Source organism: Crassostrea angulata, chromosome 10 (genome assembly GCF_025612915.1).
Source record: "Crassostrea angulata isolate pt1a10 chromosome 10, ASM2561291v2, whole genome shotgun sequence".
NCBI lineage: Eukaryota > Metazoa > Mollusca > Bivalvia > Ostreida > Ostreidae > Magallana > Magallana angulata.
Genome location: NC_069120.1, coordinates 54,514,843 through 54,530,819, shown reverse-complemented (window position 1 = coordinate 54,530,819; position 15,977 = coordinate 54,514,843). Strand labels below are relative to the sequence as shown.

Below are 15,977 nucleotides of genomic sequence, written 5' to 3'. Positions count from 1 at the left end.
ATGGACTGATGAAGAGACAGATGGACTGATAGAGAGATGGATGGACTGATGGAGAGACAGATGGACTGATGAAGAGACAGATGGACTGATAGAGAGATGGATGGACTGATGGAGAGACAGATGGACTGATAGAGAGATGGATGGACTGATGGAGAGACTGATGGACTGATGGAGAGACAGATGGACTGATGGAGAGACTGATGGACTGATGGAGAGACAGATGGACTGATGGAGAGACTGATGGACTGATGGAGAGACAGATGGACTGATGGAGAGACAGATGGACTGATAGAGAGATGGATGGACTGATGGAGAAACAGATGGACTGATGGAGAGACAGTTGGACTGATGAAGAGACAGATGGACTGATAGAGAGATGGATGGACTGATGGAGAGACAGATGGACTGATGAAGAGACAGATGGACTGATAGAGAGATGGATGGACTGATGGAGAGACAGATGGACTGATAGAGAGATGGATGGACTGATGGAGAGACTGATGGACTGATGGAGAGACAGATGGACTGATGGAGAGACTGATGGACTGATGGAGAGACAGATGGACTGATGGAGAGACTGATGGACTGATGGAGAGACAGATGGACTGATGGAGAGACAGATGGACTGATAGAGAGATGGATGGACTGATGGAGAAACAGATGGACTGATGGAGAGACAGTTGGGCTAATGGAGAGACTGATGGACTGATAGAGAGATGGATGGACTGATGGATGCATGATTTTTTGTGATGTGCTCCGTTAAGTGCAGCAACTTTCCGCAAAAAAGGCTAAACAAAAACCACAGCCAAAGTCAATACATTTACAGTAGTTAAAGTTATGGAAAGAGAAATATAATCACTTTCATCTTTTTGTATTATAGTTTGACAGTCAACCCAATATGATCAATGGTGCAAGATAGTTCATTTGGCAGAGCACCAGACTTAGAGATTCAGGGGTATTATGTTAGAATATTGATTAATATATACAATTATTTATGATAAAATGAATTCCTTGATCATGAATAATGGAACACATGGCTCAGTGGTCATTAGACCAGAAACCAAAACGATGCTGGTTCAAACCCAGCTGTGGTCACTTCTTGTTGTGTGTTTTGCACTTAGTCAAAGAACTTAATTTACATTGTCTCAGTCCACCCAGCTGAAATTCGGTACCGTCTCATGCTGGGAGATAACCTGCGATGGACTGGTGTCCCATTCAGGGTCAGTGACTCTCTTCTGTTAGCATCATCAAAACTATAAGGATGAGCACCGGCCTTATGTGCCTAATGGCATAAAGGAAGGATTTAACTTTAACTTATCAAATAATCAATGTTAATGTAAAAATTTATAAATGTTGACTAGAGTTTTACTGTTGGTAATAATGAATATAAAACAGTACTCACACGTCACTCTGTACAGAGGAATGGCGGGACATGGACTTTGGGGACAGGTCATAGTCACTGTCGGGGCGGTACAGGAAGGAGTCCCGTCTCTGGGGTGGGTTCTGTAGCAGCAGTCGACTGGACGGACTGGTCCCCTCCAGGCCTCCCCGTCCACTGGTCCCATTCTCCACATCAAAACTGTAACGACAACAAAATCATGTCAAAACTGTGCAACAACAAAAGTCATCACATCAAAACTGTAATGACAACAATAAACCATATTAAAACAGAAAAAAACCCAAAAAATGTTACAATGTTCATGTCCAAAAAATCATTCTAGAGCTTATTAACAGTGACAAAAATATTATTACATCTTAACTGTAATGACAAAAATAATCAAGCCAAAACTGTAATATCATTACGTCCAAATTGTAACAACAACAAAATCATGATAAAGATCTGTAAATGTACGACGGATGGTTCGTCACCATCTTTCAGAGTCTGCGTTATGCTTCAGTGAATACACATCATTAGGTGCCAGATTTCTGATCAAAGACCTAATGAAGCCTTCACTAATACAGTAATGGTTTTGTATACAGTTTGCTGCCTAATTTTTAAGATCTGTTAACATGGAAGGTTCCTCACATCTGTCTTTTATCTCCAGAGCTTCTAGTTGCACTCTCTTGATCTTTTTAAATCATTAATTCATTAAAGGAGCTGATTGACTTTATATCTTAGGTTTAGACTCCAAAGTTCTTCAAGAATTAAAAGGTAGAGCTTACTTTATGGAGGAAAAATAATAAAAACAAGGTGAAAGCATTAAATTGAGATAAATTGAACAGCGTCATTACACAGGGACTGAATACCAGCACAATTAGGGGACGGTCCGATACTACACATGATTCTAAATGCCACGGCAACTAGAATCTCAACACTGGTAGGAATTGATCTCAGATGACAAAGCTTTATCAGATAACAACAAGATGTGTCTCAGACACTAACTCAGAAGTATGTTAGACACTATCTCAATTACAGAGATATTTGATACAAGATATATCTCAGACACATTTCATCAAAGTAAGATGAAGTACCATTTTAACAAGAGCTTGGACTTTGGGTAGTTGTGTAAAACAGCACTGTGACGTAGGCCTGTCTATTTCGTTGCTGGCCACTCAGCCATTGCTCTTTGAAATCAAAAAGATTTGTCTGGGTTTTAAGCTAAATACTACAAAATCTGTGCATATTTCTCTCAAAAAACAGCCTTATTTTAACCTGTTTTGGTGAAATAGATAGTTACGTCCTACAGAAAGTCCAGGGTCTTGTTAAAATGGTTCTATCTCAAGACAAAAACGTGTGAGTATGTAAGAAACTTATAATCTCACTTCACCACTTAGCTAAGTTGAGTTGTTTTGTTTTTTATAATTTCATAACTTTAAAATATATGAATTTATTGATGCCATATCCAAAATGGAACAAATCTAGTACAACTGATTTTAGACCTATCAAACTAAACTAAAACTAATAATATAAACTGAATTTAGCTTTAACTTAGGACAGAATAATGAAAGTGACTATTAATCGATCTCATATATCTCACCATAACAAAACCAAGGCTTTTGAGTGTTGAATTTAAACCTCTAACATATCTCGAGAAACAAGCTTTACTGGTATCAATTCAATCTCTGACACCAAGATTCAGGGATAGAAAATTAAAGTCTCGTTGGATTCAACTCAAATACCAATGTTAATACCATCCCAAACCATGAGAGATCAAGTATACAGGGAAGCATTCGCCCCTGTTTTATTTTCGTGGACAAATTGCAATGCTCATATTGTCTCCCTTTAAACACAACTCTATCTGTGCAAATTTAAAACGGTGAAAAACCAGATGCAAGGGCGAAGAGCAAAAATTACACAGAGCAAAAATAACCCTGTATACAGTACTTTATACATCTCTGAAGCAACCAGCAATATAGAACGGCATTAGTTGAGATGCTCAGCCTGGTTACACAAAATCCATCCATTTTACAGCTGCTTCAAGTCAAGATCACAGAGTGGACCTTGTAAATGTCTTATAAGATTTACATTGTTATATTTAAATTTGAACCTGAGAAAAAGCTCTCTATGGTAATTTGAAACAATTTCCTACACATAAATTCCATCCTGGAAAGTCGTCTGCATTTGATATTTGTACAGAGCTCAACAATTTCCATATCAACCTATCACACAGAATCAGCAAACGGAAAAAAGTAAATTTACCAATAGCTTCAGGTCAAGAGCTTTACAAACAATTAGCTACGTGAGAAATCTATTTTGTGTGTTTCTTTCGGTGTATCCCCGCTGTAAGTGCCAGGGCCTCTATTTGTACACAATCCGAGGGGGCACTGCAGAGTCTCAGAAAGCTGGCGTTCTTTCATATCTTGGTTTTGCCATTTTTCTCCAGTATATAACAAAACATTATGAAGACAAAGTGCAGAAAACATTCCTGCCTGAGAGACATTCCAATGGAACCCTGCAGTCATTAACTTCACTCCATTAATCCAGGCATTGTTTTCATTACCTGCAGCCATTGTAGCCTGGAACAGTGTACGTGTTACACCCTGTCCCAGCTTATTTCTGCATTAATTACTGCTTTAATATTTCAGTAGTCAATAATACCTTTTATTTCCTAAAATCCAAAATTTTCTTTTTATGATAAGTGCATCCGTAACTGTCCTGTTGATTTCATATGGTTCTAGATGCACCTTTAGATATGGGGATTTTGCATTGCAAATGAAATAAAAATACCCAAGTAGTTCTGAAATTTTCAAAATTGATGAATAATAAAAGATTTTTTCCATTTATCCTGTTATGGAACTATAGTTTTTCTTTCTAGTCAATTTCTACATGTAATTGCATCTTTTTCCTCATCCAATATATTGAGTTTTAATAGATATGTGCTGTATGAACAATATAAAATCATTGTGTTAAGTCCTCATTGTGCAAAGAATATGTTTACTTGTTTATCATTCATTGTTAAGGTAAATACTTATGACATGTATGAGGTGGTAGTTGATAAATTGTGTATCATATTTTCTTATATTTTACACTCTTTAAAAGTTTTTTTCTGACTTTTTTGAAATTGAGTAACTGAAGTTTAAGCACCATTGGAAGCAACAGTCATTGTACACTTTCTGGCTACTTTGTCTATCTAACTTTTTTTCCTTATGCAGTTTATTGCTCTAAGACCTTAGAACAATTCTCGAGATTTTCAGAGAGAAATATAAACAGTAAAATGCTTTCTTTGGAGGTTCCCCCAATACTGTTCCTGCAGAAAAGAATCAACATATAACCCACATCATGGCCATCAAAGTTTCAGCAAAAGAAATATTTTTTGTATATTCAGACAGAAATATCACACTATTAGAGGTACTTTATTGGAAAGATATGCATTCTGAAGTTAAGTTATGCTTTCTAAAATCAACGGTTGTATGGACAAGAAAAGATCAGTTTAAGCCCAGGTATTGGCTGTCAATTGAGAGCTCCATCACACAGAGAACAGATTGTCTGTGGGTAGCAAGGTACTCTCTAGGTCATTCAAGGTCAACACCTGTGGTCCCGACTGTACCGGTACCTTCTATACATGACCACAGGTTTATGATGTACAGTTGCCATGTCATTCAAACCAGATTCAAACCTTCACCCCTCAATCAATTTTTAAATAGCCCACCAATCAGATTCAAACCAGGATCTCAAAAAGCTCTCCTTCACTTGATTCAAGTACAATTTTTTGAGTGGAGTTGTCTGTTCTGATGACCGAATCTTGTAATACAAGCAGTTTATACTTCCACAGAAAGTCTCAGAGGCTTTTATAGCTATCTTTGGTGAGGAGATCAAATGCATTCATACAAAACTCTTAATTTATGTGAGAAACGACATTCAAATTTTAGCACTGTTTTCAATTTGTCATTAAAAATTCATAAAGATTAATATCTAGTGCTGGACATAAAATTCTCACATCAGTAAATATAAAAGGATTCCCAATGTCTCCCTTTGGTTGAATTACGACACTGGTCTACAGTAAAATTCAAATCGATAAAGAATGAATAATATATTTTATGAAGAAGCACTTGAGCATGGAGGAATGTAAGTGAATAATCACAACTACTTCTGCTCCTTATTGTCCACTTAACTTTACATCAACAACGTTACAGACCGAGCAACAAATAACTCCCTCTACAGGACAACAATGGAATTTATTCACCGACCACAAGGAATGAAATTAACAGATTTGACAGATTACATCAAACAATGAAGAGCATCCACAGTAAACATGCATAAAAAAAAAATCATTAACACAATCTATTTAACGTTTTACAGTTGTTTATGAACCAAGAAATCTTAACTTAGCACTGAATCAGTTAAAATCACAGTGTGTTTAACATCAAAGGGTAGCATACATCCACCTTATCCTCATCACATTGGAGCTATAGAGATCATAACAGTAGAACTATAGCTAGGAAGCTCCTCTATCCCCCCCCCCCCCCCCAAATTTACCTGATGGACTTGTTACTAGTGGTCCTCCATGACCTTGGTAATTTGAAAGATAAAGCTCTCCGGCCCCATGACCTCTCAAGTCGTTCCGATTTCTCTACATTAAATTTGACGATTTCTTCCAGCAGAGAATTGTCCTTGTCTGGGGACTCCATGGCCGTTCTTGGCCGAAAAAAAACCTCATCGTTTTCCGCCATGAGAAGGACTTCCTTCCTGTAGCATTCCAAAACGAACAGATGTTTTCACAACTTCCAAAGCACAGCAATAAGGAGAAGAAAAATCACTTGCAGAGCAGCAGATTTAAACACTGATTTCTTCCCCTCCTCTGCCCCCTTCCAGCCTCATGTCAGAATATATACCACAAATAACTCGCTGTATCTAAACTGATAAGATTTCCTTCATTTTTTTATGGTAACATTGAATTAAACAAATGAATTTGTTTACAGTGGTGTAGAGAGGATAGCGGTTTGTTGGTGATTTAACGGCAGACAAGGTATACTCAGCCACAAGACAATACAAACAGCACCTGAGGGGCACGCGGGGTTAATATATTCCTCGTCACCCACTTACTCCTCCAGCGAGAGGCAGAAGTTATTTTATTTTCTTCCCTTCCTGATTTAATGGTTGATGATGTTGGCAGTTAGATTAAAATTGATAAGATTCACGGTGTATCACCTGCTGAGCATTTTCTTTCCATGACGTAAATCTCCACCAAATTTTAATGCTCGACTTTTTTTTTTTTTTTTTTAGAAATGATTGCAACAACTAATGAAACATGAAATTTACATGCTATTAAATTACTTTTATTACTTTATTAAAAAAGCCCAGCATGAAATGCATAATAATATCATATATTCCCCCCCACAGGCAGAAAATTGGTACATTGACATTGTTTCTCCAAATTCTTTACATTTCTCTGCTAATAAAATTAGTGCCCCTAAGGTGATATGGAGGTAAAAAACGTTTACTAGTAACAGGTAAATGATGGCAGAGTTTGTACCTGTGGAATTAGCTGACCCTGGCTGTCAATAGTAACCTCAGGTATTGAAATACTCTACGGAGATAACATATTGTCAAGGTCTGATCACGCTGCAGGTATCGCAGAAATCACACGAGTCTGACATCACTATCTTCTTTGATAAACCTGGGCAGGAGTTCAAAGAATTCCTTAAAAACACTCGACACATTACTAGGACACGACACATTACTAGGACACGTACCTATTCTTGAACAAAACTGTCAAAGAATTTATTAGTGCATTACAGCAACTATACATTTACGTATATCAATGTACATGAAATAATTTCTTTTTCCTCTCTCGGTGACACACTTTAAATAAAGTACAGCTTAAAATCAATTTCAGTATGTTACCATGTATTTCCATAAAAAAATGGTTTGGTTTTTTTTTAATATCTCAGTCCTTCATTTAACCCTATTCTTAGACTAAATTTTTAAGTAGGATAAGTACATGTAAGAAGATTTTTTTAGAGGCATAGGATTTGAAGATGTGTCAAAACACTGTAGGTTGTGTCTGTCCTTTTGTTTTGTACAAAAAACTGAATATCAGAAAACCAAACATCTAAACCCCCCCCCCCCCCCCCAAAAAAAAAAATTAAACAAAAAACGGAATTATGAAATACAGGCCCATTCTGATTTTGGCCTAGCCCATCTTCTGATTCATCAACAATGGAAATCTAATGATGATTAAGAGAAGAATTTTTGTACAATGTACGGATCGGAACAAAGAAATATCATTGAGATCTGAAGAGTTAGTTTCCTTGGTACAACACTTGGTTTTTAATCAGATGAAGATAATACTTATATAAGGGAATAAATAAAAAGAGAAACAAAACATACCACTAAATACAGTCATGTTTTTTTCAAGAGAAGTTAGAGTGATGCATGTGGTCTGCATTCAAATCAATTTTCACTTTGCTCAATAATTGTACTTTTGCCAATCTATCACCCATTAAAATTCGACTTTAAAAACCTAAAAAAGTAAACTTCCAGGCAGAGGTTGTTGATTGAGGGTTTCCTAATGTCGGTGATTTATAAGCACAGGTTCTCTTCCTTGAACTGTAATCTTACGACGAAAACCAATGTTATAAGGGAGATAAATCCCACAAAGTCCTGACTTTGATTGTAAAGTTGGTGTCAGATCTCAGTCAGTATAATACAGCATTAGACCGACTCTAAGACCTCAGTACTTAGTGATAAATAGTGTAGACCTCAATATAGTGGTCATAGAAATAAATGACCTCATTCTCTCTCTTATTCTCTTAAATCCAATCTCTCTCTGTCTCTCAGACACAAATTGTCTATCTGTATTTCCATCAGTCTTTTTCTTTCTCTCTCAGAGACAAATGCCCCTGCTCAGAAACAAATGGCATCTCTCTCTCTCTCTCTCTCTCTCTCTCTCTCTCTCTCATGGTTTGATCCAGGATAACTACTCTATTCCTACATATACACTCTGTATTTGTACCATACAACAGGTGTTACTGTAGCTATATAGAGTTCTTCAGTTACATACTAAATCAACTTCAGTACCCCATTGACAGATCCTCATCACACAAAAATCCATCATCAGGATCTTAATCCCTGATTGTTAATTACAGAGGTGTTTTCTTATCCTGAATATTGCATCAGGTGCATTATGTTTGTAAACACTGCAGCTGCCTTAATCAAAACTCAACTTGTAATGCAACTGCAATTGATCAGGCAAAAATCTGAAGGATAAATGCAGACCAAATGTCAACAAAACCTTAAAATAGTAACACCTTGAAAGATAAGCAGGTACAGCGTCCAGTGATGACACAGAAATCCTTAACCTACAGCAGGTATAAACAAAACACCTGAGAATTCACACTTGAGTTGGCGTGGTGTACCAGGTGTCTTGATAAACAGTAAACAAACATCCCCCTGGACAGGCAAACTTACCGCTTCTGGTGGATTGGACAGTAGCACTCAAAGTGCTCGTTAGCGGGATAACTGTTGGGGCACGGCTCCTTCTTACGACGGTGAGGTATGAACCCTTTAAACTTCCTGTACACTGAGGCAGCCATGGTAAGGTTCTCCGTCTGTCACACCTACAGTGTATGTGACACCTACAAAGTGTACCAGCTGTGACTAACACTGACCCAGCTCCCAAGAAAACACTGGCCGCCGATGCTGACGACAATGCCGACCACTACGTCACTAGAAGTCACTGGAAGCCGCTCAGCCTCCCTCCCTGTGTAACAACTCGCATTATCTGGGGATAACTGTCAGCTCCCTCTAACTGCTACACACACTACTATACAGGGTACTGGTTCTCATCGTCAACAACAACGCACAGCAATCCAGTCTCACCCCCTGAGTAAGTCACCAGTGAGTACAGTTAATGTGTATCCCTGCTGAATGACCAGCGCCTCAGTTCACCATTTGTCTCACTCCCTCCCGTAATGGTAGGTATGTCTGACCCTCTCAATCAACAAGGTACAAGATCAGTTTCAGTACTGGTGCACAGCTGCAAGGAAATGTTTCACCCTGCAGATTGATGCTAGTGATACCTGTCACCCTAACAATCTCTGCCTCCTCACAACCAGGGACGCAATCTCTAGCTACTGCTAACACACAACCAATAACAACCAGGGACGTTCCTCTTGGTTCCGATCCAATTGACAAAACAGATAATCCTTGGACAATTAATTACGAATTCCTTGCCATTCTTCTGATGCAAATTGTCAGAATAAAAAGGCTTTCACCTTCCAAACTGTTCCCAGAATTCTTCAAGGATTCAGAAAATGGCAAAGATATTTCAATGGACAATTAGCGGGGATTTGAACTTCATCAGTGGCTTATCCGTGGCTGATTAACTGTTTTCATCATTTCCCAACAGTCCCAGGGGACTGCATGATAATAGAGAAAAACCTCGACAAATAGCACAATGTCTTTCCATTTTCCAATATACAGAGGCAGAATGTAACTGTCCCTAACAATGAAGGGTCTGAAAGTCCAAACCCTGAATTCCTCCAATGGTTATCTCAGCAGCACACCCAACAGAAAGGATTGACAGTCAGGGAATTCAAGAACACAGGTAAATAGCTCCCTAGAAGACGCATCAATAAAACGTGGCCCAATAAATGATTAAAACAGTTAGAGGCCCAACTGACTGGCTCATTAATACTCTCACTAAGCCTCACCATCACCTAGCATCGGGGCCGCACTTTCTTTGCTGAGAGAGGGAGAATGAAGAGGTCTATTTATAGGGTAATTGATATGATTATTAATAGATTTGATTATTAGATGTGACATGCCCCTGACTGTGGCTGTGACAGATTATCATCCCACTAAGCCACCCTTGCAGGATGAAGGCTGAATCCCACTGTACTGCACATGTCTTGTCAGACGGATTTAGAGCAACGTAACCCACTTATACTGTGCAAGTGACATTTCAGATCCCCCAAAACAGGTCAGTTGTGAACACAGCCTGAGGCTGTTAACATTGGTCAGAGTACTCAATGGGACAGTAGGAGAGAGAGCATGGGACAGTAGGAGAGAGAGAACGGCAGACTCAACCCATGACAAATCTCTGCCCCTCTGTCTCTCAACCAGGTATCCCTGCTACCAAGTCGTCCCTACAGTTTCCTGCAGGTACTCTAAGGACTTATCCATTTTGTCGAATCTGATCAGATTTAACTGATAGACCTTCAGTTAGGTATCACTAGGCATTATATATACCGGGTATATTTGGAAGAAAAACCAGCTGTGCTGCATTGATTCTCATTTAAACTTTGTTTTTAAAAAGATGGGGGTTTTTTCCTTAAAAAAAAAATATTTATATAAATTGTGCATTGGCAATATTTCCTAAAAAGGAATTAACAAATTGGGAAGATTGAGAAGTTGATAATTTTTTCTGAACTTAAATAAACTCGGTCATGATCTGAGGTAGCTACATCTCTATCTGTGTAGCAGGGAGAAATATCTGAGTTATCTAACATTGAATATGATTGCAAAAACTCTGGAGCGACTCAATATCAAGTATAAAGTGTTCAAAGGCCGCCCAACGGAGAGGAATTCTCCCAGGCTGTTGACTATTACTTTACCCAGTGTCCTTTGATTCAACAGCAGTGAATACAGCTTGAGATATGGATTATCATGTATAATCCCAGTCCACCAATTTTTATTTGTTTTCATTGGTGATAAAATCAGGGAAAATGTTGTTACAGTATAACTCTACAAATACATGTATTTAATAAAATATAAAAAAGGGTGAATTCCAAATTTCATTGAATTGGCAATTATTGGAAATATATTTTATTACACTTCAGATAAAATCTACACAGTAATGGAGATTAAATTTACTTCAATAAACCCCAATAAAATGATTTCCACACTTCTCTCCGAATGTCAATAAAATTCCAATCTCCTGGTGTACATTTGATTCTATATTGTCAGCTTCCAATTCATAAAATGCAACGTGTTTTTAATCGGAAGGTGATGCAGAATCCTTATAAACAGAGGCAATTTGATTGATCTGCGGAGATCACACGAGATCGAGCGCGATCGAGATCGTTAGCGCTCCAGCTGATTAAACCTAAGTCTGCTCTCTCCGAGCTCTGGTTTGTTTCCTCCCATTAAAGCAAATGACTTAATACAGGGATTATCCCACTTCAAATGTTTCAAAGATTACCATTTACGTCTGAACTAATTCTCTTTCATGGCATAAGCTTTCATCGACATGGCATAAAAGAGCAATGACCTAAAACTGTCTGCAGCCGTTTACCATTGAGAGATCAGAACCACCAAGAAATGCAGGAAATAGAATAGCATACAACACATGACAGTCTCTTACATAAAACAATTCCATGAAACCAAAAAACAATGACATACCGGTAGTCATTTGATAAGTTATCAAACAAAATATTGTTCGGTAACTTTGTATAATGTACGGTTATTCTCTTTTGAGAAGTGGACAGGATGTAGGCTATGCCTGTCCACTTCTCAAAAGAGAATAAATGTACGGTATGTAAATTTGGGTGAAAACAAAGATTCGTTATAGACAAAATAGTCTACTATAAACAGTAGTCTACCATTTCTTCCCTGACTATATAATCGTGTATCATTCACAATTTGAGGCTTTCCCTTCACTTTGCATAGGTTTTGTTTTTCTTATTCTTTGACAACAGATTATGCCTTCTGTCATAGAGCTTCATATTTTTTCTACTAAAACCCAATCCTTTTTGAAAACCATTTATCTACCAGGGTAGTCATCATTTCAAAATAGATTCAATAAATAGAGTCTCAGAGCATTGCAGCCATACATTACATTTTGTTTCAGTAAGAGTGTGGTCCAATATCTAGAATAAAATGGAGAGAAAGCCCCTTTCTTGATAAAGAATGTTTAAAATGTGTTCAATTATCTCCCTTGCTTGGTTAGTCATCTCCCTTACTTACACGCCTCTTTTCCTTAAGTATTCCGCCCAAGGACCATGCAGCATAATGATTTTCACCCTAGAATTAACTCAGAATCCAGATTCTCTAACAAAACTCAATGAATCATTTCTCACATCCAAATGTTGGTTTTTTGCACTAATTTTCCATTCACAATGATTGTAAAACTCCTGTCACCCCAAAAAAAGGAGCTCCTGATCTTAACCTCTTTACGCAATTATATACGTAGACCCAGTGCATTTCTAAACTTAAATCAGAGGATTATGGGATTGTAATGAGTAAATCCACATTTTACCTGAGCTCCTCCAGTGCACTGACCCTGCTACAATCTTAGAGCTGACCCTGAAAATCTCCAATCTCTACTGGAGAGTACAGAATAAAGGAACCCCACAGGTTTGTTTACAACACTGCAAGATAAACTGGAACTTATCTGCTGTAGATTAGAGGGCCATGCACTGACAGACAGATGGACTAACACACACACACAACGGGGACTGCTTGTTCTGGGGCTTAGTTAGGTACATGGAAACTGACTTACTCTAACCTAATTTGTGTCAGATGGCAGAGAATGTAGGACATAAACAACCAAAATCTCATAAAAAATATCATAAAAAATCAACTACAAAACCTGAAGCATCAGTGTTAGCCAATAGTCATTCCAAAGAATGGTATGCATAGCTGGAGCTTGTTCATCATCTCATCTGAGCTGAGAAGTTGATATTTTTCTCAGACAGATGAATCTGACAGTTATTTTGTGTGCATCAATATACAGTCATTACAAAACTCATTAGTAAAAGTTACAATAAATCATCTCTGATCATTGTAATATTATCTATTTCATTTTCCTGTTGATGTATTTATATGGGTTTATTGTGTTGTTCCTCTGTAGAAGCTGGCTGTAGGGTGGAACCATTGAGGGACACATTTACTGTGGAATCATTAGAACTCATTGTGGCTCAATTTTCGTGGTATTCGAGGTTAGTCCTCCCCCATGAATTTACATCCTCAATGAAAACAAACTTTAAATGAGTCAGATTTCTTACTGAAACTAAAAATGGAAGCATCCACAAAAATAAATCCCCACAAATAAGCAAAATAACCACAATCCACGAAAATTGCCCCACCCCCCAAGAATTTAAATGATTCCACAGTAATAAGTCTACAATTTTCAACAGGATTGTAGGAATGTGGTGTCATAATAATTACGGTAATATTCAAGATTGTTTTCCTTACTTGTTGAGGAACTTAATTTAAAGAGGTAAGGGGTATCAATGAAATCCCCCCAAAAAGGTGTTTCTTTTTTCTTTATTATAGGACCTTTACATAAAGATAAGGAATAAATTAATCAGTGCTCCAGACTAACTAAATAGTAACAAAAACTGGTGTGTTATACAATTTATAGTAACAATAACTGGTGTGTTACACCATCCTGTTGGCATTCTTAGCACAGAGTATATACTCCCAGAATTTAATCTCCGATGCACTCTTGGCAACCACTGATGGTAGCAGGAATCGGTCAAAATTCCTGGTAAGAAGAATAGCAGGAATCTGTCAAAATTCCTGGCAGAGGGAATCGGTCAGAATTCCTGGTAGAGAGATTTGGGCAGAATTCCTGGTTGAGGGAATTGGTCAGAATTCCTGGTTGAGGGAATCGGTCAGAATTCCTGGTTGAGGGAATCGGTCAGAATTCCTGGTAGAGAGAATTGGTCAGAATTCCTGGTTGAGGGAATTGGTCAGAATTCCTGGTAGAGAGAATTGGTCAGAATTCCTGGTTGAGGGAATTGGTCAGAATTCCTGGTTGAGGGAATTGGTCAGAATTCCTGGTTGAGGGAATTGGTTAGAATTCCTGGTTGAGGGAATCGTTCAGAATTCCTGGTAGGAGGAATAGCAGGAATTGGTCAGAACTCCTTGTAGCAGGAATCGGTAAAAATTCTTCTGAGCCAGACAAACCCGGAACAGAATACAGGACAGTCATTCTGGGGTGTAGGAAGACTTAGAGTACACTTAGTCTAACTCCCTCCCCTACAGACCCACAAACTAGCCAAAGTCAGTAGAAATACATGTACTATTGTGTGTACTATTGTGTGGTCAGTGGGAGAAAGTCTAGCATTGTTTGTGGTAAAAAAAACAGTTTTAACTCGAGTTCTGTCCAATTCATAAGGAATTTACAGAAATCAAAATTTGCTGGGTAAAATTGAATTCATAAATCTCAATAAGTTGTCTTTTCTCTCATCATGACTAACCATTTGCAGAATCGAATTTGTTTCTAAATGTCAATAAATCTGAACATCTTTGTACATTTCTATGCATTCCAACAGATGGACTGTTGATTGGTTTTACCAGACCTCACTAAATCAGCATTTCCCTGATTTACTACATACACAGGGTTTTCTCAGAAAGTGCTTCCTTGATTGTTTTTATGGATTCCGAATTCTCGGATGAATTCATCGTCAGATTCCCCACTTCCCATCAGCCACCGGATCACATTCGGTACATAACCCGTGCGGTGCGATCAGTCGCCCGACAATTACCGAGAACGGAAGGAACCACCGACTGGGAACCTCTCATCCATACCCATGCTTCATTAAATCAGGGATCGGGCCTGGAGAGGAATTTCAATCAACGAATACACAGATAATTACCTCATAATTACAGAATGCAAAGGAGATGGTAATATACGGAGCAAATACCATATAAGTCTATTCATTACCAAGCTATCGTACAAACAATACATGTACAGTGCTTTCTCAGCCTATATCATTTGAGGTGAAAATCAAAACTAATTAATAACAAGATACTTAATTATGTACATAATGGTGAAACTGAACCTGCTAGAAATGAAATAAGGGCCTGAAAAGGTTTTAATATTTAACTGAACATTTACCCAGTTACTTCAAAGTTCACAATTCTGAGAACTAAACTCCAGTGAACTACTACCGGACATGAGGTTCATACAATCATATCACTCCAACATCAGGCAGTTTATCTTTTCTTAGAAAACTCTGAGTGTTTGATCCTTGTTCATCCCCTATAAGATTCCATGCCCGCTGTCACCATCAAGTGACTGCAACAAATCTTTTCTGTTCTCTATTCATGCATTCCCACCTTCCTTCTCCCTATTTTTTTTTACTCTTATAATAGACATCAATTCAGGTTTCATAAATTTACAAAGAACAAAAATGAAAATGAGGAAAACTATTTTAGGTAAGGAAATCAAACTTTGTGAATTCCACAACCTCTGTCCCCTTCAAACTACATTTAGATGTAAATTATAGTAAATATAGTACATCAAAAAGATGGCTTACTGAATTTATTAAAAACTGAACTGTTAATGCATAATTAAAAACTCTGCTTAAAGTAAACCTGCATTAAAATCAGCTGCAGGTCTGTAGCTCCTGGTCTGATAAAGATTTGGATCGACCAGGTCTTCTATCCGAATTTTTCAGACCTGGAGCCCCAGAAATGCATGCAGCTAATGTATGAGGATTTTTCCAACACAAAAGCCAAGTCTAAAATACCTGGTTTGAACAAAAAATACCCTGACATTATCGATAAAGAGTTCCCAGAGTCTTAAATATTGCTTAGAAATGAATATCATTACAATCATTTCATTTGATTCAGAAGAATAATT

General features: G+C 37.8%; 1 protein-coding gene across 5 annotated transcripts in view; it reads right to left on the bottom strand.

The window, feature by feature from the left end:
* LOC128166107 (cAMP-specific 3',5'-cyclic phosphodiesterase 4C-like) overlaps positions 1 to 15,977 on the bottom strand; it is a 52,101-nt gene that overhangs the window by 29,793 nt on the left and 6,331 nt on the right. For 2 of the 5 annotated variants that reach the window (XM_052831048.1, XM_052831049.1), the window contains exon 2: positions 1,403 to 1,579. In XM_052831048.1, the coding sequence (XP_052687008.1) occupies positions 1,403 to 1,579 (177 nt within the window). Of the gene's footprint in view, positions 1 to 1,402; positions 1,580 to 5,917; positions 6,376 to 8,851; positions 9,353 to 12,349; positions 12,542 to 15,977 lie in introns of those variants that run through there. The other 3 variants (XM_052831050.1, XM_052831047.1, XM_052831046.1) reach the window with 3 other exon arrangements.